This window comes from Python bivittatus, unplaced genomic scaffold, assembly GCF_059951505.1.
Source record: "Python bivittatus isolate LINGU-HERP-01145 unplaced genomic scaffold, Pbiv_v1 ctg000190_np1212, whole genome shotgun sequence".
Lineage (NCBI taxonomy): Eukaryota > Metazoa > Chordata > Lepidosauria > Squamata > Pythonidae > Python > Python bivittatus.
The window spans coordinates 1,746,271-1,771,587 of NW_028277042.1; the positions used below are offsets into that span (position 1 = coordinate 1,746,271).

The 25,317-nt window shown below is 43.9% G+C and overlaps 2 protein-coding genes across 7 annotated transcripts in view; one reads left to right on the forward strand and one right to left on the reverse strand.

Annotated features, from left to right (window-relative positions):
* Nucleotides 1-48: 48 nt before the first annotated feature.
* COQ9 (coenzyme Q9) lies at nt 49-15,258 on the forward strand. Its single transcript, XM_088135869.1, has 9 exons — nt 49-204; nt 3,903-4,074; nt 4,581-4,716; nt 5,743-5,885; nt 6,095-6,179; nt 7,651-7,755; nt 10,731-10,886; nt 13,846-13,899; nt 14,672-15,258. Exons 1-9 carry the CDS (start codon nt 144-146, stop codon nt 14,705-14,707), a joined length of 948 nt encoding a protein of 315 aa, XP_087991995.1. The 5' UTR covers nt 49-143; the 3' UTR covers nt 14,708-15,258.
* A 6,029-nt stretch (nt 15,259-21,287) lies between these two features.
* DOK4 (docking protein 4) overlaps nt 21,288-25,317 on the reverse strand; it is a 59,414-nt gene continuing 55,384 nt past the window's right edge. For all 6 annotated transcript variants that reach the window (XM_088135878.1, XM_088135876.1, XM_088135877.1 and 3 more), the window contains one exon: nt 21,288-23,524. In XM_088135878.1, coding sequence (XP_087992004.1) covers nt 23,397-23,524 — 128 coding nt within the window. In that variant the 3' untranslated portion in view covers nt 21,288-23,396. The remainder of the gene's footprint in view (nt 23,525-25,317) is intronic.

Genomic DNA, 25,317 nt, shown 5'->3' on the forward strand with positions numbered 1-25,317 from the left:
CCTTAGCGCCGGCGTCACGTGGCGCCTCGCCCCTTCCTCCTCCTTCTCCCCCGCGCACGGCAGCCCCGCCCAGCTCCCGCTTCCAAGATGGTGCCTGCGGCGCCCCGCCTCCCTTGCCCGCCCGCCCGTCGCCCGAGTCAAAGATGGCGGCGGCCGCGGCGGGGCTGAGGCGAGCGGCCAGGGGGCTGCTGCGCTGCCCGGCGGGTGAGGCGCTCGGGGGGGAGAGCGGGGCTCGTGCCGGGGGGAGCCTCTCGGCTTCCCCCGCGCCGGGATAGGCGGGTCCGCGCGCCCCGCGGCTCTGGCGGGCGGAAGGGAAGGTGAGGTGAAGGGCGAGGGAGGCCCTTCAGCCCGGCTCATTTGCATACATTAGCCTAGGGTGCTGCTATGCTAATGAGCGCCCATGACGGGCTTGAAGGAATCTGTCCCCGCTCGGACAGGGCGCGGCGGGTGGGACTACACCCCCCATCATCCACCGCCGTGGTGGCTGTAGGGCCCATAATCCACATAATTTTCCCCCGGGGGCACTTCGTGGCCTCCTGTTGCCCAGCGCCTTTGACCCTTGCAACACCCGTGCGAGGTAGGCTGGGCTGAGAGGCCATTGCAACCTGGGCAACCGAGGGGCTCTTGAACCCGGCTCCTGATTGATTGATTGATTGATTGATTGATTGATTGATTGATTGATTGATTGATTGATTTGAACCCGGCTCCTCTAGACAGCTTGGACTGGAATACCCAGAAATCCCAGCCAGCAGCCTCTGGGTGATTCTGGGGATGAGAATCGAGCTCTGATTGCATCCTGACTTGGTGCCAGTGGATCTTCTCTCATCCTGGCATTTGCTGCCAACGGACAGCGCTTCTCTGCCTGGAGCAAAGCCTGGGCTTGGATTGCCTGATTTTCTTGAAAATGTTACCTCTGAATTTGAAAGCCATGAGGATGCAAATGGTAGCCTAGGCTGGATGCTTTATTTCATTCATTCATTGATCCTACTAGGCTTCAATCACCTCATACTCTAAGCAGTCTACAGATTTCCAGAATGGCAGTAAGGTTAAAACGTAATCAACATGGTCATAAATAACATCACAGACTCCGAGGAACAACCTTAACGCAATTCTTGTCATCCCCTTGGCTTCAGAAGATTATTGGTATCTCTCTTTTATTTATTTTTTGGTGTCTCCAAGTCAGCTTTTGATTCCTGGCAACTGCCTGGACAAGTCCCTGCAATTTTCTTGGCAACTTTTTCAGAAGTGGCTTTGCCATTGTTTCCTTCCTAGAGCTGAGAGAGAGTGACTGGCCCAAGCTCACCCAGCTGGCTTCGGCCCAAGATGAGACTAGAACTCACAGTCTCCCTGTTTTTAACCTGGTGCCTTTAACCACTACCCCAATGTGTGTATTTTTTCAAATACCTTCCAACCTTTCTACCAAGGTGAAAGAGGTTTGGTGGACAAGTTGACAAAAGCTAAATTTGTCCAATATTAGCAAAGGGATTTGTATGTTTACACTGGAATATTCTACATTTTTCATTTGTTTCAAAAATGTTGTATTTTGATAAATAGAAATTTAGTAGAAGAAATAAGAAGCAGAATTATAATGACATCTGTAATGACATTGAAGATGGAAACAGATGTGGGAAAAAAAGAGTCTTTCAAAAGATCTCTGAACTCAGGAGGAGGTTCCAACTTGAATTGGTATGCTAAAGTATGCCAATGGACAGATACTAACCGAATCAAGAAGATCGAAAGAAGATGGAAGCAATATACTGAAACACTATACAGTAGAAACGTCAACATCCAAGATACCTTAGAAGATATTCCTTACTTACAAGAATCTCTAGTATGAGAAAATGAAGTTAGATCAGCATTCCAGTCATTACCAAATCAGCAGGCTACAGGAACCGATGGAATACCCACTGAAATATGCTAAGCAACAGAAGAAGAATCAATCAAGGTTCTAACCAAGCTATGTCAGCAAATATGGAGAATGACACAGTGGGAAAAGACTGGAAGAGGTCAATCTACATTCCAATGCCAAAAAAAGAAGACTTAACAGAGTGTGTAAACTATTGTGCAGTATCCACATTTCACATGCCAGCAAACTAATGCCTGGGATCTAGATTAGAGCGCTGCATGGACAAAGAAGTGCCAGATGTTCAAACTGGCTTTAGAAAAGGCTGAGGAACACGAGGCATTATGCTGATGCACACTGGATGGGAAAGCCAAAGAATATCAAAATTATTTATTAGTTGTGTAGACTGTGTGTCAGCTCTTTGAGTCAGGCTGGGTCAGGAAACAGATTCCTCAAGAATGATGAACTAAATTTATTGACACAGGCTATAGTAACAGAATCTTGAAAGCCTGATTGTGTTTTATCTTTATCTTTTATCTCTTATACCCCAGGGAGTTAAGGCTGAGTTGAGTTGAGTTGAGTTGGTTTCTACTGTTTTCTTCAAGTCCCGGGCTTAAAACTTGTTTTTGTAACTGTCACCACATTGTTTCTTCAAGATCATCTCTGTGCCTCTCCACACCATGAAAAGTGTGAAATATTCTTAAGAAAATGGGAGTCTCATTTCATTTCATTTCATTTCATTTCATTCTCCTCATGAGAAATCTGCACACAGGGCAGGAAGCCATAGTCTGGATGGAACATGGTGAAATAGACTGGCTCCAGGTTGGCAAAGGAGTGAGACAGGCTCTGTCCTTATTTATTCAACCCCCATGCTGAATATATGTGTGTGTGTGTGTGTGTGTGTGTAAAAAGCTGGATTGGAAAAATATGACCATAGTTTTAAATTTAGAGGAAGAAATATCAGTAACCTGGGCTATACTGATGACATTACTTTGATCGCTGAAAATGCAAATGATCTGCAGTCTCTAGTAATGAAACTCAAGGAGAAAAATGGGACTAATATATATAAAGAAGACCAAACTAATGACAGCAGGTACCACAACCAGCCTTAGAACTGACAACAAAGATATTGAAGTGGTAAATAGCTTCTGCCTTTTGGGATCAAATGTCAACAGTAAAGAAACCAGCAGTCAAGAAATATGCTGCAGACTAGCACTTGGTAGAGCAGCCATGAAGGCCTTGGAAAAGAGATTCAGGTGCCAGGATGCCTAAGATCAGAATTGTGCAGGCAGTGGTGTTTTCTATGATGCTCTATGAAATGAAAGTTGGACTTTAAAGAAGCAGGAGAGGAAGAGTGTTGATGCTTTTGAACTTTGATGTTGGAGAAGACTCCTGAGAGTTCCATGAGCCAACCAATGGATCATTGAACAAATCGACCCAGAGTTCTCCCTCAAGGCCCGCACGACCAGGCTCAAATTATCCTACTTCAAGCATATTATGTGAAGACCGAGCTCTCTGGAAAAGTCTATAATATGGTGAAAGGTGGGATGAGGGACGAGGGAGAGGAGGAAGACCAGCAACAAGGTAGATGGACTCGATTACAGTGGCAGTGTGTGCACTGTTGGAAGACCTGAAGGATCAGGTTGGGGACAGATCATCCTGAAGAAGGTCTGTCTGTGTGATTGCTAAGGGGTGACACTGACTTGGTGGCACATTATCAACAGTCAAGAAGAAATAATATTTTAATGGGACTATGACTTTCTAGGTAATTGCCAGCATAATTTGTAAATCATTACTGGAAATAGCCTGTTTTTAGCTAACTTTCTTTGGCATGTTATGAAAGAGGACTTGGATTTTTAAATGGTACTTGTCCGGAGTAGCAGTGATATACTTTGTCAAAGTTCTACATATGTCCTATTCTTAAGCAGTGCGATAGGCCTGTTTTAGGCCTGTGTTTGAATTCTGATCATTCAAGGAATGTATAAGGGGGCCTTCACAGTGCAGTGTGATTAGTTAGGAGTTATATGCTGGTGTGTTACTCAACTAATTTCTGTTTCAGTCTTTAGAAACCAGCTGTATCGATCTCAGCGGGCCTTCCATCCCGCAGTTGCACTGCAAAGAGCTTCAGAAGAACAGAAACAGCCCCCCTTCCCACCTCCCAATCAGCAGCATTCAGAGCCTCCACCGGTGGATGAAAAGCATGATGCAAAGCATCCAGACTCACACCATAGGTAATCTGCATAATTTCTGTCCAAAATGACTGTGAGCTTTCTTCTTCCCCCAAAGAAGCGATTCTTTGCTTTGGAAAATATAATACATATTTTTAGTGAGTAATTTAGAAGCTGGCATTCTTCCATCTCACACCGAGGATGTTGCAAGCAGCATTCAGATGGGCAACTGAGCAATTTTGTAAACAACACATCTCCAGAATTATTGGGTGTGGCATCCATGCACTTGTAAACATTCATAGATAAATACTGGCTAGATTTATACAAATGCTAAGCCATAATGTAGTTTATTTGATTTATGTCTTAACCTTTATATGAAAACTGCCAATAATGATTAAGCCAAAAATACTGTGCCTAAACAAGCCATGGTTTAACCAACCATTTATCAAACAAAGGCACGCACTGTTTCACAGTGACATCAGTTATAATTAGGAAACATAATAAAGTTGTGGACTTTTTAGTATTTAAGAGTGCTTGTAAATCATGCCTTCCTGCGCTTTTACCCCTAGTTACACAGATCAGGGCGGGGAAGAATCAGAGGGCTATGAGAGTGAGGAGCAGCTACAGGGTCGGATCCTGACAGCAGCTCTGGAATTTGTGCCTACCCACGGCTGGACAATGGATGCAATTGCAGAAGGAGCTAAGGTTCGTATCAAGAGAGCCAGCATGTTAAGAAACCCACGGGCATCTGTGCTTTACTTTAACTGAGTTCCAAATTCACATTATTATTGTTCTTTGAGGTTGCTAAGAATTTGCTGATGAAGAACTTTGAATTCTGTCCAGAATTAACATTTTTAACTCCTTGTTATTGGGACTTAGATGCAAGAAATTTCTGAAGCTTGCCTCTCAGTATCCCCGATTATAGGACATTTTGCTTGCTGTTTTTTCCTCCATGTGACAGGAGGCAGCCTTGAGGATCTGTACTCACATAGTGTGTGGATGTTGAGTATTGATGCAGCATAGTGGATCAGGTTCAGGATCCTTGAGGATTTACAGTGCAGAGCAGAATTGCCTGTTTTCGCTACATGAAAGTTACTGGATACCTGGGATAAAGTTGTTTGGTGGGGCAAGAGAGACACTAATGCCGCTGGAAAGGGGAAAAATTAAGGATGGAACTTTACACATTCAGTCCTGAATGCTACACATATATTATCTCAATACTTCTGAGAGAACCCTGGCAACTTGGTCAGTATTCTCATATTGCAAAGAGGATCTGAAACGGTTTCTTGTCTAAGGCTAAATTTGCTCAACATATTTAAGTTGCTTCCTCCATTGACACATTTTCTGGACTAAACACATAGCTAATCAAATGGTCCAATTTCCATGACATGCAAAGCCAGGAAAAAAAGAAAGAAAGATGGTTAGAATTCACCAAACTAAGCACCTTGTTTGAATGCAGCTGCCAGTTCTTTAATAGACTGGTTGAGTGTGTGGTCTGAACTAGACAAATTTGTAAGAAAAGTGTCATTCAGACTCATGACATCCTAATTTGCCATTCCATTTGTCTTGCCCTCTGCATCATCACTATGCTACTTTCCAAAGATAAGTTATGCTAAACTAGTACTGCTTCATTTGTAATCCCTGCTTCTTTAAAGTTAACAGAAAATAATTCCTCAATTGCAATTGTCCTACTCAACCTTTCTCCCTCCCTCCCTTCCTCCCTTCCTTCAGTCCCTAGGTCTTTCCGTTGCTGCAGCAGGACTATTTCACAATGATGGCAGTGAACTGATTCTCCACTTTGTGTCCCGGAGTAACTCCAGACTCTCTGAACTTCTTGAGGAACAGCACAAGCTAGTACAACTTGGCCAAGCGGAGTAAGTCCTAGGCAGAGCAAGGGAAGGGGCGGTGCTATGTTAGCTGTCTAGGCAACGATGCTTGGGATGGTAGTTGCACTGAGGCACAGGAAGGTCACTCCAAAATGGTGCTTTGACAGGTAGCCTGTCTTGTTCATCTTGAGTACTGACCTTGAGCAAGAGAGACAGGCAGGAGTGAATTGCACTAAATAATTATTCTCTCTTGGAAGGAAGAAGAAGACAGATGAGTTTATAAAGGATGCCTTAGAAGCAAGGCTGAGAATGCTCATTCCGTATATTGAAAAATGGCCTCAGGTATAAAACTAACCTGCTTTTCTTGATGTTCTTGAAGTGTTCCTAGCATTATCTCGATGCGTTGATGGATATGTTTTTTAGAACAGAGAATGTTGGTGGATGAATGCTTCTCTGTTTGGAAATGAACAGGGAGTTTCCTACTTGGGGGAGGTAGCAGGAAGAAAACATGTCTTTTTCCCCCCCTTTGTGAATGGCGGGGGAACCCCATTCACAAAGCCTGAACTGCAGTATAGATCTCCTTTTCTAGCTTGAATGGACCACTAAAGAGGTGCTTTTGTCTGGAGAGTGAAGACATATGGCAATGCAGAAGTTTTGTTCCTTGTTGCTGCCTTTCTGTGATTGGTTCTTTGTGACTTGCTGAAACAGATTTTAAAAGACTTCTGGGCCATAAGGAATGCAATGACATTCATCAAGTTAAAAAAAGATGTGTGTGTTATACACACACATACACACACGAACACGTGTATATATAAGAGCCGCAGAGTGGTGTAATGGTGAAGGTGCTGGAATAGGAGCTGGGAGCTGGAAGTCCAAATCCACCCTCAGCCATAGGAGCTCCCTGTGGGACTTTGGTCCAGTCCCTCTTCTCAGTCCAAGAACCAACAGGGTGTGGTGGTGAAAGTGCTGGACTAGGAGCAAAAAGACCCAGGTTCTAGTCCCCCAACTCAGTCACAGAAGCTCCCGGGGATTTTGGGTAAGTCCTTCCCTCTCAACTCAAGAACCAGGGTGGGGTAGCAGTGAAGGACTGGGAATGGTGAGACCCTGGTTCCAGTCCCCCTTCAGGCCAAGAAGCATTTGGGGGGACTTGGGGCCAGTCATTTTCTCAGCCCAGCCTACCTCACAGTATTAGAGATAGACTAGGCTGAGAGCCTCCCTCCAGAGCCCTTTGGAGTTGGGTGGCTTAATCATTCAAACAAACAAACAAACAAACAAATAAATAAAATTACTGTGAGGAAAAATATGAAGAGGGAGCACCATGTTGGCTGTCTTGAGTTCCTGTACAAGAGGCAAGACTATAATATATAAATAGGTAATAAATATATTCACTTCCGATCAGATCAAATTTGTCAGGCAATCTAGCTGCTCCTAGATTGCCCGAGAACTCAGTGCCTTATGATACTGGGAGAAAAGAAACAAAAACACCTGCTCTTCCTGCTTAAGCTTTTTGGCTGAGAGCAAAAGGCACTATGGGAAGCGTTCAAGCTCTCAAACAGAGGAGGACCCTCTGTCTCCCTGGCCTAATTTAATTTATCTTGCAAGTATACCCCGTTTGGTATCCAGGACCTTGTTTAGCCCCTCTTGTTTGTTTCTCTCCCAAGAAGGGCTTGGTTCTGCCCTTTCCCCTCCCCATCCCTTGCTTTACCCTGCTATACCAAAAGTCTAGACTAGCACTTAGAAGACCAAAACGTCTGGAGGTTTGTAGGTTAAGAATGGTCCTTTCTGCTTAACTGATTTCTCTGGATTTCCTTAGGCTATGAGTGTGTTGTTGTTGCCACACAATATTCCATCCAGCCTCAACCTGCTTACAACCATGGTGGATGACATCTGGCACTATGCAGGAGATCAGTCCACTGATGTAAGTCTGAGCAGGACGTTAGCATTGCATTTGGGGTTTAGAAAGGCCTGGGAAGGCTTAAAGTATGCTGCTTTGTATGGCAAATATGTTTTGGGCTATCTTTGAGAAAAATGTTGCTGTTCAAGGAGTTGGGAATAGGACATACACTGGCTGGGTTCACACATTGGGCTAGAACCCACTGTGTGACTTTGGCTCTGGCTTAGCATAATATGTATGCCTATTCATTGTGGCTTGTAAACCATGGCTTATGGCTTAGAGAGATGTGCAAATCCGCCTGTCTTGACTGCATTCATTTAGTTCTTGGCCCTTGATGTCTTAGAAGTATGCACAGCAGAAATGGAAGCAAAACGGGAGATTGGGCTGGATCGGTGTGACTTCATGCAGGGCTGCAGAAAAGTTCTCATTCCCACCTGCTGGGCTTAAGCTGCTGTGGACTGAGGGTAGAACACATCTACAGGCTTCATGTAGTTCAGAGTAGTCAGTGTTTCTAATCATCCCATAAATCATATAAATTTAATAAATAAAATCCTGGCAAACTTGTTTTCCAGGGAACCCATAATTAAGTGAGATATTGTACACAACACTCATTCTTAGTTTCTAAAAAGAAAAGGAATAGATCCATGAACAAAAGACAAGGGCAAAGGAACACCTGTTAATTGTAAGAGTGGTTTGGGGATCAGGCAGTATCAAGGCTACACTGGTTCTTATGTGGATCAGCAGGTGTGTTTTGTTTTATAAATTAAAATTAGCTTTTTCTGTTCTGTGCCACAGACCAGGTTGTAATGTAGTGATATCCTGGGTATGGCTGCGTTTCTATTTTTGCCTGTCTTTCTAATATTTATGAATCACTGTTTCTTTCTTGAAGACATCTAAAGTTATACATAATGAAACCTTATAAAAACCATTAACACTGTCGAACTGTAAATCAAATCAAAACAGATAACACTTTTACAACTGGTTTAAAGCTGCCAATAAACAAACAGCTGTACTGTATTCAAGTTTTCATGTTGGAATTGCTCTCTTTTGGTAGAATTCAGCAAATAGGGGTGGGAGTCTTTATCTAAGGGGCACCCAGAGGGGAACTGGGCATTTGCCTGGTTGAAACACAGTTCTGCTGCCAGGCTCCCCCTCCATCCAGGATGTTAGAAAATGAAAGATTCTGTTTGAAAACTTTTAAGCAGTTACCTAAAATACCCAGCGCTTAATGATAAGAGCCATTGGATTTTTTGGCTGGAAATAAAAACAAAGTAAATTACATCTTAATTAAAGCAATTAATGAACTACTTGACCTATTATAAACAGAAGAAAGGGATAAGAAGAGCTTAGCAGGTCTTTTTAATAAATGGTTTTAATAAACTTGTGCAAGAATAAAACAGCAGCTACTGCAGTAACAAATAAATAGCACACAGACAAATTAAAGGAATAAACCAGAAAGCCAAATAAAAGACAGAGATCACAACAGGAAACTAAAGTTTTTCTTGGAGTATGCAAATTGTAGTGGAGCTTTTAAGAAATTCAGCTTCAACAAGAGTGGCTGGTTTACTTTTTTCTCCTTCTGCTCTCTTGGAAACTGGGAAAAAAATACATATTTGCTGTTACCAATTTATCAGTGCAGCTCTTTGGGGTAGCTCAAGATGCAACATTTATGGAGCTGAAAATGGATGCCCTTTTCCACTTTGGATAACATTGAATGGAAAGTGAAAGTCTGCTTGGAAAATGTGGGCCTGCTTCCAAGTTACCTGGCTCTCAGTCAAGATTTATGAGAAAATTGTTCTTAGCTCCATGATGCCTGAGGAACCTGTGTAACTTGTATTGTAAAATCACCCTCTCCCCTCAGTCACGTTTGGCCCAGTAGGAAATGGCTGACGGGTCCCTGCTTTAGCAGTCCTCTCCCTTCTGGTTTAATGGATGTAGCTTGGAGCCTGGCTCCTAAACATGCAATTCAAATGTCTCCTTGGTGAGGAATCTATGGTGGTATTATGAATAATACCATTGGATGTGTGCTTTGAGGCAATGCAACTGCCACTTGCACAGATCTGAGCTGGCCACACTTCTAGCATTGCTGCTGACACACTGAAGCAGCCTATTCCTATTGTATGTCTTTATATGCATAGATTTTCTTAGCTATAGTCAAGTTTCTGTCGCACTTTGAAGGAAGTATGGGCATTCATAGAAATTCTGGATATGATTCATTATGTCTATTCATCATAGATAAGTGTTGGGTAACTTCTATTGGCAAAGTTTCTTTTCCAGTTCAGTGACCACCCTTATTTTTAGTGCTATAGTGCAGTTATAGTACTAACCTAGACAGAAGTAGAGACTACTAGGTTCAGCGGGTTGCACGTGTATAAGTTGTTACAAGATTGTAGCCTCTTACAGCAGAATATTGATTCCTGTGCTATCTTTCAGACTTGTATTTTTCCATAGGGTTTCATAGTGTGTGTTTATTAACTGACCAAAACCAAAATTATCTGACCAAATCTTGCAGTGATGTGCTAATTGTCAGATAACAAAGGTTATGGCCAGCCTGTTTTTCAGCTCACCTGAGAAACCCCAACATCTGGTATTTTCTACAGACCAATCAAAATCTGCTGGGACTCATCCAGGGACTGGATGATTTTTATTTGTAAATTCGGCCAGCTCTGTCCCAGGATAATATTTCAATGCTTCTGTAGGTTTTTGTTTCTCTCAATGACTTAATAGGAGCAACATTACACTATGCAAAATAAAAATATATTTCCATATTAATTGAATTTTTAGATTTTTTTCAGGTTTTCGGAACGTACTTTTCTTGATTCAGGACACAGTATGTTCAGCCAGAAACCTAGATGTGTCTGCTTTGTTTTTGTTTTTGTTTTTATAGACACTCTAGTTGCGATAAAAACATGGATAGGAGTTTCGTATCAATGTAGTTTGTAAAACCTTAATTTCTTACTGGTATTTGCATCTGAGTCTCTTAATTCCTGGTCTTGCAGATAAATTGGTACACTCGCCGAGTAGTGCTGGCTGGAATTTATAACACCACAGAGCTGGTGATGATTCAGGATTCTTCCCTGGATTTTGAGGAGACTTGGTCCTTCCTACAGAACAGAGTTGCTGATGCAATGAATATGGGCCACACAGCTAAACAGGTGAGTTGTAATTATGAATTTATAACCAGCTGACCCTTGTGCCGTGCAGGTTTTCCATTGACATGATCAAGCTCTCTCTCCCCCCACCCTCCAAAGTCACAAAAATAACTTAATGTCATTAATGTGAACTAGTTTTTTTTTCTAACTTGGTCTCCTCCAAAGGCTGACTGGAAATTTTGGGAGGTGAAATTCCAACCAATTTAGGGGGAAAACCTGCTATAAACCAAGTAATTGTTGATCAAGAACACAGTTTATTCCTAGTATTATTTTTACTCAAAGATTTCTGGCACATGGTGTCCCAAGCACCTAAAAATATCACATTCCTCTTATTACTGCACATCTTTCAAGCAGTTTTCTGTAAATTTCCATTTTCTAGTGCCTAAAGTATTTATGAGCACATTTTCATGTTCCTCTGGTTTGGGGACATCGTATGAAAATCCATGTATATTCTGAAGTCTTATTGCTTGTGGGGGAGGGGGGATTGAAACCTGTACTCCTTCGGATAGTTATGAGTTTAATACATGGCTTGGGAGCGTTTGGCTACAGAGCAGGGGTTATGCAAAAGTACACAATAACTGTGCAACTGCAATGTAGAGCTACCATTTCTCTCCCTCTGTTCATTATATATTGTGGTGGAAGTGCTGAAACCAGAGAGTGGAAGGCTGTGGGGTTCAAACTTCCCCTCCCAGAAGCCCTCTGGGGCTTCACACCCTGTCCCCACCTCCCACTGGTTCCCGCTGCTGCTACCTATCTTCCAGGGAGTGTTTCACCTAGCCTCCCCCAACCATAGTGTGTATAGAGAACTATGAAGATGGCCTTCATGAAAATATGCAACACCCATTAGGAAAACATGAACCTAGCCCAGGAAAACAGGAAACAGAGAGAAAGAAACTCAAGATTGCCTTACCTTGACTCTCTGGTATAAGAGAGAAGAAAGGAGAAACACTCTCAGGCTCTCAAGATTCTGTTATTTTAACCTATGAAGTAGTGTTTTAGTATTTCTTGTGTCTGTTTCCTGATCTGGTCTACCTCAAAGGGCTGACAGTGTGAGAGATAAGGCTTTCACAGCCTGGGCTGCCTTTCTGGAGATTACAAGGTCAAAAAAGCAAACATTGAAATAATTTTAACAATACAGGTAGTCCTCACTTAATGACCACAATAAGGACTGGAAAACTGGTTGTTAAGTGGGGTTGTTGTTAAGTGAGTCACCATGTGACCAGACCCAATTTTACAACCATTTTTACAACGGTTGTTGAGCAAATCACCATGGTTTTTAAGCGAATCTCATGATCATTAATCGAATCCAGCTTCTCCAATGGACCTTTTTTGCCAGAATTCGCTTAATGACCACATGGTTTGCTTAATGACTGTGGTGACTCTCTTAACAACTGTCATAAAAAAGGTCACAAATCGCGATCATGTGGCCGTGGGGGTTGGTGCAACAGTTTGTGATGGTCATAAGTGCGAGTACAGGTCGTAAAGCACTTTTACCAAGGCCATCGTAACTTCGAACCGTAGTTAAATGGACGGTCGTTAAGCAACAACTACCTGTACTGCTGCTTAGCTATGTAACTTAGAAATGTGTGGCTAGAAGTTTCAGACTTTCCTTCCTTGCTTGAGGGATAGACCCTCAAGGATCAGAAATAAAAGCAGAAATAAAACCAAACTTTCTTTAAAAAAAAAAAAGATATAAAACATACCCTCCCAACCTTTTCAACTTTAAATGTTAAAATGGATACATTCAATGCTGTAGAGAAGGAGTTACAGAGTTGTCTTGATCAGGATCAGCTACTAAACAGAAAATCCACAAGAAAATGGAAAAGAAATTCTCTAGCTTGACTACTGTACAAGATACTGCTGGTCTGCTAGAAATCAGTACTTTCTCCCTACAAGATGGGAGGTGATGTAATTTAAGGTACAGCCTCCTAGAGGATTGTGAATAAAATCAGTATTTTTTCTTGCCCTGCCTAGAGAGTAGAATGCTAAATAAGAACATTGGATGACTTAGCAGCACACAGAAAAAGACTCCATCTAATGTAAATTCAAGCTAAGACATACATTTCCTTCTACAGAAGTAGCACGCTTTCTTGAACTGAAGACCAGCTACTTCCTTTTACCTGCACTCTTTTTTAGATCACAGCTTCTCCTTCATGCCCATCCTCCAATTCTTTCGTTGTCTTTTTAAAAGACTGAAATTTCCAATCCTCAGAATAGAGGGAGGGTTTGGGGCATCTCTTTGTGCCTGTGTGACAAAAGCACCTCATTGTGGAAGTGTGGCTTGATCAGCTTGGCACGCAAGCTGGCATTCACAATCCATCCGCAAAGAGCAGAGGTGGCACGCGTTCAGTCTTGCCTGTAAGTCTCGCCATACCATACCCTTATGATTGCCCACGTGTATGTGGTTCACCCGAAGGGGCTGGTCTTGCTCTCCTAATTTCACAGTACTATGTTTTCCTGTGGGCCCATGGAGGACATGCATGCCTCCATTAAATAAAAGTGGCACACTGTGCAGAATACTGTATTGAGCCTCTGAATTAAATCAAGCTAATTTGCTTGGAAATCTTCCTGTTGATTTCTAAGCAAGTCCTCTTTTAAGTCACAGCAGTAGCTCCAGAATTAATCTATTATATTTCCCCCAATTGTGCCTGTGTGTGTGTATGTACGCTCTTTGGATCCTGCTAAGACCCTGACTTTAAGCTTCCTCAAATACTTCCAACCAGATAATGTGCTTCATTGCTTTTCTAGAGCATCCTCCCCCACTCCCATCCCACAGATGCCTTTAAGATGTATTAGGTATGCTAACGGCCACGTTGGTGGGGAATTCTGGGACTTGCGGTTTCAGTGCATCAGGAGGGCACCAGCGTTGCCAGGTGTAGGATCCTTCCTGATTGCTTTTTCAAGAAATGTAAAATCTAGCTTGTCGTTGAAGTTTTCCATACCAGTGGTTTTGTTCTTCTAGGTTAAGGCAACAGGAGAAGCTCTGGTTCAAGGACTTATGGGCGCTGCTGTTACTGTAAGTAATACCAGACACAGGATTTTCCATGGCTTTTGCTCAGAAACAATTTTCTCCTCAAGCATGCTTCTGCTGTCACAGAATGGAAAAACACATTGCAAAGTATCATGGCTTCTTTAAAAAGGGGGGATATGTGAGATGCCTACATATTGAATTTTCCCAAAATAATTCATATGGATGACTGGTTTTAGCAGAATGCTTTTCATCACAGAATAATCTTTCCAAAAAGAGATACAAATAATGTGTTGCAAGCCTTTTCTCTCAATTAATTCCACCCCAGTTAATTTAAGGAAGAAACATTCATTTATTTTAATGGGATTAGGTTACCTAATAGCAAAATGCAGGAAGGGCGCTTTACTTCCAGCATAACGTTTGGTTACATTTCTTAGCCAGTTCACTCAAGAAGTCTAGGAGTTTGCTCTGTGGAGTTTACTCTTGCCAAGGCATCTTGGCACATCACACCGTAGTTGCACATATTTGAGAGCACATGTTCCTGTTTCCCAAAGCAACAATCAGGTGTTTTGGGGGCCTCTTACATCCCCTATGAAGTGAGATGGAAATGCAAGTTTTGACAAATGCCAGAGGGGGAGGAGGAAGATTGCCCACTGTGTTGATAAGCATTCAAGCAACACTGCTTGAAATCGCTGCTTGGGAGAATCGCCTATATTAAAACGATGAGCAAGATCCCATTTTGCATGCTTGCAGCTTATAACTTTCTCATGGTCTGCCCCCCACCCCTTCTAAAACGGTTTATTGTTTTTGTATCTGACAGATCAAGAATCTCACGGGCCTCAACCAGCGTCGATGAAGCAATTAAACGGGAGCATCTGAGCATCTCTTCCAAGACTTGTAAAGAAATGGTGTCCGTAAATCTCATCACAAGAATATGAAACTGTCACTTATTCTGTACCGCAACTAAAACAAATATACAAGTTCATCTGTCTAATGTAAAAACTTGGCTTTTTTGGAGCCCAGGTAACCACTGGCCACCCTGATGTTTGATTGGCCCAATAGCAATTAAAAAATTAGATTCTATTTTTACCAAAACTCTTCTATCATTTTTGAGAAAATGATAGAAGAGTGTTGGGGTCCAAAATAATTTGAGTTTTGGACCCCAACACCTTTCTTTTCATTTTCTCACCCTGCACATGTTAGTGTATCTTTGGCACAAAAAGGCTTATGTGTTATCGGTGAAATTGGCTAAATTGTCTTCCAGGACCAGTGACAGCACCTCTCAGCTTAAAACCCAGAATTGTGATCTGCTGTTTGTTGACAGTATATTTATGGCGCTGTTGTGAATATATATTTTCCCTGTATGCTTGGACACATCTGTATGTTCATTAAAAAAAATTGAGCATTTTTCAGTGTTTAGCATTCCTGTAGAACAGCATCACAAGAGAGATGCAAGAGGATGTAGGTTCTTGCAGGGGAATAAATAGTTCTTGAAATACAAGCATTTCCACCAGTGGCCATTTTAGGTAAGGCTGGTTCACTCATCTTTAGTTAAACGGCTTCCCTGGAAAAATGAACTGTTGTGTAAGTTATATTGCCTCACATCACCTTAAATACTGTTCAGTGAAGGTAGTTCACACAGAATCAGCTACATCATAAGTTTCTGAATTCTCTTAGATTTCAGTCCAAATGTATCTGGATCACTTCTTAATTCCTGTGTTTCTTGAATGTTGGATCTCGGCTCTCAACAGAACCTTTCATTACAACTCTTACAGTTCAGGGCAAGTCTTTAAATGTTGGAGGAGGGATATAAATCATTCTTCTTCTGGATATGGAAAAATCTTCCATGGGAATTATTGGGAATGCAAGGGAATGTGGGAAGGCTGATAAATCTTTGACCCAAAATATCCCTCCAGACATTCCTTACAATTATCCCTGGACTTCTGTTCATAAGATTTTGAATGCAATTAAGCTTACTCCAAAATAAATTGTACTGAGCACAGTATGGTTTCTCAATAAGCACTCCGTAAAATCCAGCCCTGTGCGTCGCTGTCCTTTTTACAAAATGAATTTAGTCCAGGATAACGGAACCCCGAGGTTGTTTACAGATGGCCGGGCATTTCTGGTTCTTGTCTGCAATTAAAATAAGCTTCGGTTTGCTTATGTGGTGAAGAATTCTAGAACGGATGAAAAATGGCTCTGTCCATAATTACTCAAACGGTTGTTTTGGCCTCAAGGTGATGGATTCTTCACATGAAGAATTCAACTGTACAATATTAAGTGGTTTGGGGATAGAAGTAATGTTTAACAGGATGATTGATTTATGGCTCGTTTTTCTTTGGGGAATATTTTGAAGAATGGTTGTGAACTGCCATATTGGCAACATTGTTAATTAGCTAACTTCAAAAATGCATTTTTCCAGCTCACGGCCCTCACCTGTATCATAAACTGAGGGCCGTTCTGTGAGTTTTTGTTTTAATTAGTTGGGTTACAGAGTCCTGGAGGCTAGGCTGTAAGGGGACTATTTTCGGTGCATTGTGAGAACCCTGCCATTGTCTTGGTAGGTTGCGTGAACCAGAGCATCGCTTTAAAGCAGAATGTGGTGGATCTGGATTAGCACCTGTGTGTTTAACCTGGGGTTAATCTTCAGCAAGTTGTGAATCCACACTGTGGCAAGCCTTCCAACCCTTGATGTCTTGTCTTTTGTTTGCCTTAATTCTCCCTGCAAGTATTTCGTGTTATTTGAAACTCAGAACCCAAACTGATGGCTCCTTGCTAGCATTACATTACCACCTGTACTTAAATATATATATATATATATATATATATATATATATAGAGAGAGAGAGAGAGAGAGAGAGAGAGAGAGAGAGAGAGAGTGTTGAGCTTATATGTGTGTGTTGTGAAGCAGATTTTATACCATTTAGTGTGGCTATTCCTGAAGAAGCACATGTAGGATTCCTGGGGGTGCGGTGGGGGGCAAAAGTGTTGTTCTTAAGGTGAGAATGAATGAGCTGAAGCTTCTTCCACACAACATGTTTAACATGGTTACTGAATTGGCCATCTTCTGGTTTTCACAATACATCAGATCATCACTAATGAACAAGTTAGGCTTATGTAATGTGCTATGCCTCGCATGCCCCCCCCCCAAAAAAGCTTAATCAAGGTGAATGCTGCTGCCAGGACCCTATCCTGGTTCAGCAAGTGGTGCGAGATCGTGTGTGATGGGATAATTTTCAAGTACAGCTCTGCAGTTTCTTGGCACTGAAGTTCCTGGAAGACGAGTCCTGATGGGCTGAAGTCCAGGAACCAGGTTGTTGCTTATTTCCTGGGTTGTCTGATGTGAGGCAAGACTGAAAAAAGACTCTGATCTCATCATTGTTGCTGGATTCCAACTTCCATCTGTCCCACCCAACATCACCGTGGTTTGAGATGTTGGACACGAGAGGATCACAGAGCTGAAAGAAGCCCCTGAGGCCATCCAGTCCAACTCCATCAGTGCTGCAATCCACATGGCTCTCTAGGGTTGTCTTGGACTTAGGCAACAAAGGGAAGCCTGCTAACTCCCATTCTGACCTCTTATTAAAGGTTAAGACCTTTGGAGTTTTGCTGAAAGTCTTTCCACGTTCCATGCATTTCCTTAGTATCTGGAGGTTTCCCACCCTGGCATATGGCCTGGCAAAAGCAGAAGCCAAGCATACTGATGCAGTGAAGCCAGAGAGGAAGAACACGATGCCAGGCTCAGGCGTTGCTCAACCTCACCCTGGTGAAGCGAGTTGGATCAGCCCAGCCAGAGAGAACAAAGCTCGCCTCTCTCTCTGACTCCACCCAGTGCTGATTCTGCTCTGGCCTCTTCTGATTGTTAGGTCATCTTTGACACTCTTCTCCATCCTTGATTTAGAAATTTGAGATGCTAGTACGTGCTTTGTGTCTCCTGTAGAACCTCTTGCAAGTTGACTTTCGGCAACTGGCAGATTTCTTCCCCCTGCAACTTATCTGGATTTAAAAATGGTCATTTGGGAATTGTGATAATTATTGTTTATTGACTGACCGTTAAAAAAAAATCCAAATCCAAATGCAACTCAAACATTGTTTTTGGCAAAGCCCACCTGTGCATCAAATAGTCCTAGGCCAGCCTTATCTCCATTGTTCCTGTCCAACCTTTGTGCCGACCTGAGGCTGTATTGCACCCATAGCATTACCTGACTGGGGAAATGACTCCCCTTTCAGTACTAGCAAATTGCTAATCTGGATTAAGTGCCTTGCCCTTCCCACTGGCAGGGCCTAAACCAGATGTGGAAGGGTGATCTTCCCCATCATCAGAGGTTCTCGTGGGGGAAACAGGACTTCGGCAGCCCCTTTTCCAGTGGAGGAAGCCAGCACAAGAGACATAGCCCTTCAGCTCTCGTTCACATCAAGCCTCTCTCAGCCTTGGCAGAATGGCCAGTGGGGAGGGACGTTGTGATGTGTACTTGGCAACATCCGGACGGCCATTTGTTTCACCCCTTGCTCTGGTCCTGGTGGCAGGCAAAAGAAACAGCGCTACAGTGCGGGGTCAATGGAGGAATGGGCCCCGCTTAGGAATACAGATAATGCATGGCTGGCATGTCTTCTCAGTACTGGCCCAACTGAAGAGTGTCCTTGAAACAGCCGAGAGGGAAGCAGTTTTAGAAGACTGAGATCTCGCCATCTTTTTTGGAGGCTTGTGAGCAAAGAAGAACAGCTGGCTGGGATGGTCTTGGAAAGAGCCCTGCACTCACCTGCTTCCAAACAGGCCAGGGATGTCAAAAAAGCCAAGATGCATGGAAAAAAGGATGTTCTATAGAATAGAAAGTGGAACGTGGCTGACTCACAGCTCCTTGCAGCAATGGCAATTAGCAGCTGTGTTTAAACTGTATGCTTAACCAGTTCATTGAAATGCAGGTCAGCTGTATTTGTGCAACATACTAAACTGGGTTAGTTTTATCCATGATTAATTTTGTTGTTGAGGTGGTTTTGCCATGGAGAGAGAACAAGTGAGGATCGAATTGCAAAAGAAAGAAAAGGAGGAAGGGTGAATAGGCAGAGGCTGAGAAGCTGAGAAAAGCAGGGGTGGATGGAGTTGTTGAGATCTGCAGAAGGGAGACCTTTAAAGAACAAAAGTCAGTATATGAAGCGTATGATTGTGGTGGAAGTGAGGACGGGTGCGCTTGGATGGAAATGTCTGGAGAAGTATCTGAATATTGTTGGCATACACTACATTTAACTATACTTCCTTAAGTCACACCTTTGTTTACCATTCCTTGCTCCTTTTCTGTGTTTTGCATAAGGTGGTTTACCCTGAAAGGGTAGCACAATTCTTAGCTAGGGATGGAGTTTTTTAAAAAAATGCTTAGTACAGTATGTGGGTGAACTTAGCTAGAGAGATTAAGTTAATATATAGTGTGAATTCCCCAGAAGGACTAAATCAGTATCAAGTTAAAGGGCACAGAGTAAATACAGCCCATAGAGATAAATAACTGCCTCAGATGGCATTGCAAATTGACTATCTTTCCCAGCATCTACATGGAAGCAAGAGACAGCCATGTGACTCCTCTCCTCTCCTCCCTCCCATTACACCTGGCAGACCTGCCAGCCTGGAACACCTTGGCTGGATATGCAACGTCTCTCTAGATTAGACCAAAATGCAGCTGGGTGGTTTGTGATCCAGCACACTGTGAGATTCCAGCCACTCACATTGCAGGGACCAGGCAGTGAAGCCATCCCATAGTTTTCTGGACATAGCATGTTCGGCGCAGGTATTGTGGTTAACCCAATTTTAGGGTTAAACATGTTGTATGGCACAGAGTTGGATACAAATTCAGTCCTAATTAGAGTAGACCATTCAAATCCATAAGGAAGTTCAACATATCCTATGGATTTCAAGAGTTTTAAATCTAGAGTAAGTCAATAAGCCTTCAAAAGTGGCTATGATGGACACAGAATAAGTTCTTAGGAGATTGGGTCTAAACCAGTGTTGTCCAAACTTGGCCACTTTAAGATGAGTGGACTTGCTGGGTGGGGAATTCTGGGAGTTGAAGTCCACTCATCTTAAAGTGGCCAAGTTTGGACAACACTGGTTTAAACCATCATTAAAATAGGTTTTATTTATATTTATCCAATGCATTTCTACCAGGCCTTTTCAACACGGGTTCTGAAGATGGTTCAGAAGGAGGTAGACGGTCTTGCCCCTTCTAATTTTGTTCCTGCAGGGTAGTTTTCTCCCACTGGTAAATCACAGCCATGGCTTTCTCATAGCTTAGTTTGAGATGCTGCGTCCTGTTCAAACCCGCCTCAGGATGCAACCTCTTCCCAAAGTTGCAGGTGTAAACCACAGCCAGTTTTTATCACATGAAAGAACTGGGACCGTATCTATTGCATGCCGGTCCCGTCTCCTGTGACCAATTTTTGGAAAGAGGCTCCTATGAAGCCAGAACTAGTCTTGTTCTGCCAAAAAGGTGGGGAGAGTGCCAAGGCTGAGAAGACAGTATAACCAGGACAGTGGGTGTAGCTTGAGAAAAATTGTTTTAAAAAGCCAAACACCCCCCACACCAAGAAAGTGTGACGGTTTGAAAGCATATTCCCAAACACCTGCACCCAAGGGCATGCAATCTCCTGGGAATCGCTCATCCTGAGCAGCGTGTTACTAATAAAACAGAATATACAAACCTGAGAGCTTTGGCAGAAGATGCAGAGATTGAAAGGGGATCTGCCTAAATCAGTTCTTTGCATTTCCTTAGACCAGCGTTTCTCAACCTCATTGACTTTAGATGTGTGGGCTTCAACTCCCAGAATTCCTCAGCCAGCCTGCCTGCAGGGGAATTCTGGGAGTTGAAGTCCACACATCTTAAAAGTGGCTGAGGTTGAGAAACAGCTTTACCCTCATCAATTCTGAATGCCAGAGCAGACCATAACATTTGAAACCAGAAGCGCTGTGAAGACAACGCTGCCAACCTCCAGTCTTGAACCTCGGGCACCAAATTTGCGGCCCCAATTCTGCTGTGTTTCAAAATCTGCCCAGCCCCCCAAAAAGAAATTATAACAGGAAACTATGAGGCAGTGGTGATGCTGTGGCTAATTTAATCTCAGAATTGTGTTTGGTTTTTGCAGATGGTCTTGGGAAGAAGAGCAAAGGAATTCTGGGAAAAACCGTCAGTTACAAAACGTTAGGATGCGTTTGCTGCAGCTCTTGATTCTCGTGGTCTGTGGTCTCTTTTCCCTCCTCTCCCCTCCCCATACATTGGCGTTAACGTAACCTTCAACTGGAACTGGAGCTGAGCTCGGATACCTGCTGGTCCCCTCCCTTCGTTCCACTGTTTTCTCTCTCCCAGGAGATCAGCTTGGAAATGTCTCTCTTCTCTCACTTACACACAGGATCCAAAACACGGTTATTTACACAAACAGAGCACAAGAGAGGGTGAATATCTCCAGCATTATTGAAAGAGAAAAAGAAAGGAACAAAGTAAAGAACACGAAAACAACACTACCAATTGTACGACTATAAAAAGATAGCCCTTCTAAAAGTTATTCAATAAATAGTAAAACTAGAAAACCAATTGCTTTTTTTTTGTTTTAAAAAAAGTTCAGCATAGGAAATCCAGGTGCTCCGTGGAAGCGTTTCACCAAGATGGCCCTTCACAAGCTGGTGGTCTCCAAATATATCGGGGCTTCAGATCACATCATCCCTTGGCTGTGCTGGCTAGTGATTATGGGATTTGGAGCAGTACATCTGGAGGGCACCGGCTTGAGCGAGACTGCCATGACCAACTGCACCAACTGGGACACGAGGCAGTGGGTGGGATGTGGGGAGAAGGCTGGGCTGTGTCCCCAGGAGAGCCTTTTCGAGAAGGAAAGCGGAGTCTGACCAAGCACTGAAAGACAGCTTCTTCCACTGCTCCTGCCTGAAGATCAAGCCACTGTCAAGGTGCCCGTCTAAAAGCAGGCAACCCTTTAGCACTGTCCAGAAGAGAGGAAGAAGCAGGGGATTGGAGCAGGAGGCCTTCTGGAAGCGAAGGTCTTGCGAGCAATTGATTGTCTCTGCCAGTCAAAGAAGGCTTGGACTGACTGGTGGGCCCACAGCTTGATTGGCCTTGAGGATAGAGAAAGGAGGGAGCCGTCAGCACAAGCCCCCACTGGAAGCTTGGCCTGGCCTTGGGGGTGCTTTGTTGGGAGTAGAGGTAGGAGACAGACTTCAGGAGAGGCAAAACTTTCCAACTGGAATGTAACAAGAAATCTTCCAACCACCCTCTGCTAAAGGAGGCTGCCCCCAAGGTCTCCCTGCATCCCCTTTCACAATAACCGGCTTCTGCATTGTGCTGAGGCAATGGTTTGCTTTAACCACGGTTGGTTGAGTAAACCACAAGGGACTGAGTTCACATGCTAAGCCCTAAACCCCGCTTTGCAAACCACGGTGGCTGGATTCACACCACACACTAAGCCCAAATCAAACAATGTTTGGGGTGAAACCAGCCGATGTCTCTTCCCTTTGGGAACAGCCTGGGACTGTGGCTCGTGTGAACGGATCTACAATACAGCACCCACACTGGAAAGGGAGGGTCATCTTGCCAGCCCGCACAGCTAATGACCCATCACCAATTAACCCCAAGGAACAGCTCTTGGGCACAGGAAACAGAACCAGCTCCACAAAGGCCTCAGTGCCCCCCCGCCCTGAGCTGGCAGCCTCATGGCGAGAGCACAGCGGGAAGGAAACTTGTGCTACGGTGGCAGCCTGGAGGGGAAGCCAGCTTCTCCAGGGTCAGTTTAAGGGTCTGTGAGGATGCACTGGCGCGTAAGCTGCATTTCAAAGAAGGGCAGGCGGAGAAATTGCAAACGTCCCCGAGGATGTCTTTTGTTATTATGGGCCTCCTGCTTTCCGCGTAGGGTCGGTGTGCCAAGGACAGGTTTATTTTTGGCCTCCAGAAGACCTGGTTTATGTCTGCAGCAAGGATCTGCTGAGGACTGAGGCTGCTCTGCTGATCTGCATGCCAACGTGCTCCGGGGAGCCTGAGCCGGCTGCCCCCTCACAGCCCAACAAACCCCCTCAGTCCATCCTTCGGCTCCCCGCTGCGGCGTGGGAAGACTTCATTCGGCCCCATCCAAGGTACTGTTCCTGTGAAAGGAAGGAAGACACCCCCTGGATCGAGCCCTCCCTCTGACCGTTTAAAATTCTTGCCTTGATGGCGAAGAGATGTGCATTCACGTGAGAACCCTCTCTTGATATATAGGATATGCATAAACAATATGATATATTGAAAATAGTTGTAATAATATATAGCTAGTCCTCTTCCGTAGATCTAGATGCCTGCCCGCATCCTGGGCCCAGCAGGGCTGGTTGGCCTGACCGTCCACCGGTCCTGGGTCTAGAACGTTCTCGTCAGAGCCACCCCAGGGCAAAGCCTGTGCCTTTTCCCTGCAGCAAAATGTTGTCCCTGGGCCTTTCATGGAAGGACTGGAGCAGGAGAACAATCCTCGGTTTCTTGGCCTGAGATGGCATCCCCACAGCCTTCCGCTCTCGGTACTGAGCTGCCTCACTGGGTAGCTGAGCTGGGCTCTTTGCCGTCACTTTTCCCATTCTTGGAAGCATTTGGCTTCAGTAAGATCAAACGGTTCAAGAGATCAGTCTCTGAGCTGGCCTGGGGGCCAGAGTATGTGTCGCCTGTGGGCAAAAGAGATTTTGTCAGGTCCAAGACCTGGGTTAAGGTAACGAGAAGCAGCTTCCAGGCTATGCTTATTTCTGAAAGAGAAAAAAGACTGCACCCAAAGTTATCTATCAGTGGCTGCTGGCAATGAGAGCTAAATGGCACCTCTGTATCAGGGGTGTCCAAGGGCGTGGCTAAGACAGATGGTGGCCATCATGATGCAATCGATAGGATGTAAGGAAAATCAAAATGTATTCCCTTGTGTGTGTGTGTGTGTTGCATGTGTGTCACACATTAAAAAATGGTGGGGCTTTGATTGTACCAATGGGCCACTGTCTCTTTTTTTTTAATCGCACCCTATAGACACACCTGCTCCGCATCCAGAGTGGTCTACTGCTTACAACTGGGTTTTGGGAAACTGACAGTGGGGAGAAGGCCGGATGCTGTTTAGAAGCTTCCCATAACCACCTGCAAATCATCAGCTGCGGGTGGTTGCTGGTTTGATGACACTTTCCTCGTCTTTTAACCCTGTCTGTCTGTGTCTGTCTGTCCTCTCTCTCTCTGTCTCTCTCTCTCTCTCTCTCATCCATCCATCATCTGTCTGTCTGTCTGTCTGTCTGTCTATCATCCATCCATCCCACCCACCCACCCACCCACCCACCCACCTATCTATCTATCTATCTATCTATCTATCTATCTATCTATCTATCTATCTATCTATCATCCATCCATCCATCCATCCATCCATCATCTATCTGCCTGCCTGCCTGCCTGCCTGCCTGCCTGTCATCCATCCATCTATCCATCCATCCATCCATCCATCCATCCATCCATCCATCCAAAGATTTTTTTATTGTTTTTATCATTTTTAATGTGTAAGCCTAGAGTCACTTGTAGAGTGAGATGGGCGGCATATAAATTTGATAAACAAACACACAAACAAATAAAATCTGTCCACTCTTGGAAAATGGATGCTGGAATAGACAAATAGTTGAACAGATTCAGCAATCGCTTTTGTTCTTGAAGGCAGGGTAAAGACTCCACAGGTGGGTCACTTGCAAGTTCAGCATATTTACCCCACTCTCCCAATACTGGTAGAGGGGAAATTGAGTCCTCTGGATGAGCTGTCCTCTGCAGAGGAATCAAGAACTCCAGGAGCCACCAGTCCATGTCTAACAAGGGAAGGGTGCTAAAATAACTCCTACAGGATGTGTGGGTGAGCACATAACTCCAATGTTACTGAGCCTTCAGGAGCACAAAGGCCCGATGAAGCAAAACCAGAGCGCTGAGATGCAAAAAGAAGAAAAGAGAATAAAAAACAAAAGATATATTACAAGGAAGAACTTGAGAGACATTTGCCCATTCAGGAGTGACTTCTGGCTTAAGAGCAACTCTTCTGAACTGCCGCATTAGCAGCTGCAGCACTTGATTGACTTTATCTGAGCTCTGAAACTAAGCAGGGTTGCGCCTGGTTAGTATTTGGATGGAGCACTACCAAGAAGCCCCACAGCTGGTGGAGAAGTGGAAGAAACATCCTACCAGGAATGCCAACCATATAGTTGGCAGGAAAATAATATAGACATGACCACGTCAACAGGAGTGGAGCTCAACGCAGAAGCGTTCTTACTTTTTTCTGTTTTGCTAACTTTTAAACACGAGGGCAACCTCTCATCCTCAAGCCCTTTGCAAGAAAGCTCTTCAGGTCCTGATAAGAGCTATCTGTTCCTGCCGTGTGGCCTGTTGCTTCAGCCTCACCCACACCATGCAGTCTCCAAGAGATTATCCCAGTTCTTAACAGAAAGTAGGATGT

What these genes read in the sequence shown, in the direction of transcription:
- COQ9 (XM_088135869.1), top strand. Translation starts at nt 144, where the DNA reads ATGGCGGCGGCCGCGGCGGGGCTGAGGCGAGCGGCCAGGGGGCTGCTG. An exon ending in GCTGCTGCGCTGCCCGGCGG is followed by an intron (nt 205 to 3,902) that starts GTGAGGCGCTCG and finishes TTTCTGTTTCAG; the next exon opens with TCTTTAGAAACCAGCTGTAT. An exon ending in CAGGAGATCAGTCCACTGAT is followed by an intron (nt 7,756 to 10,730) that starts GTAAGTCTGAGC and finishes CTGGTCTTGCAG; the next exon opens with ATAAATTGGTACACTCGCCG.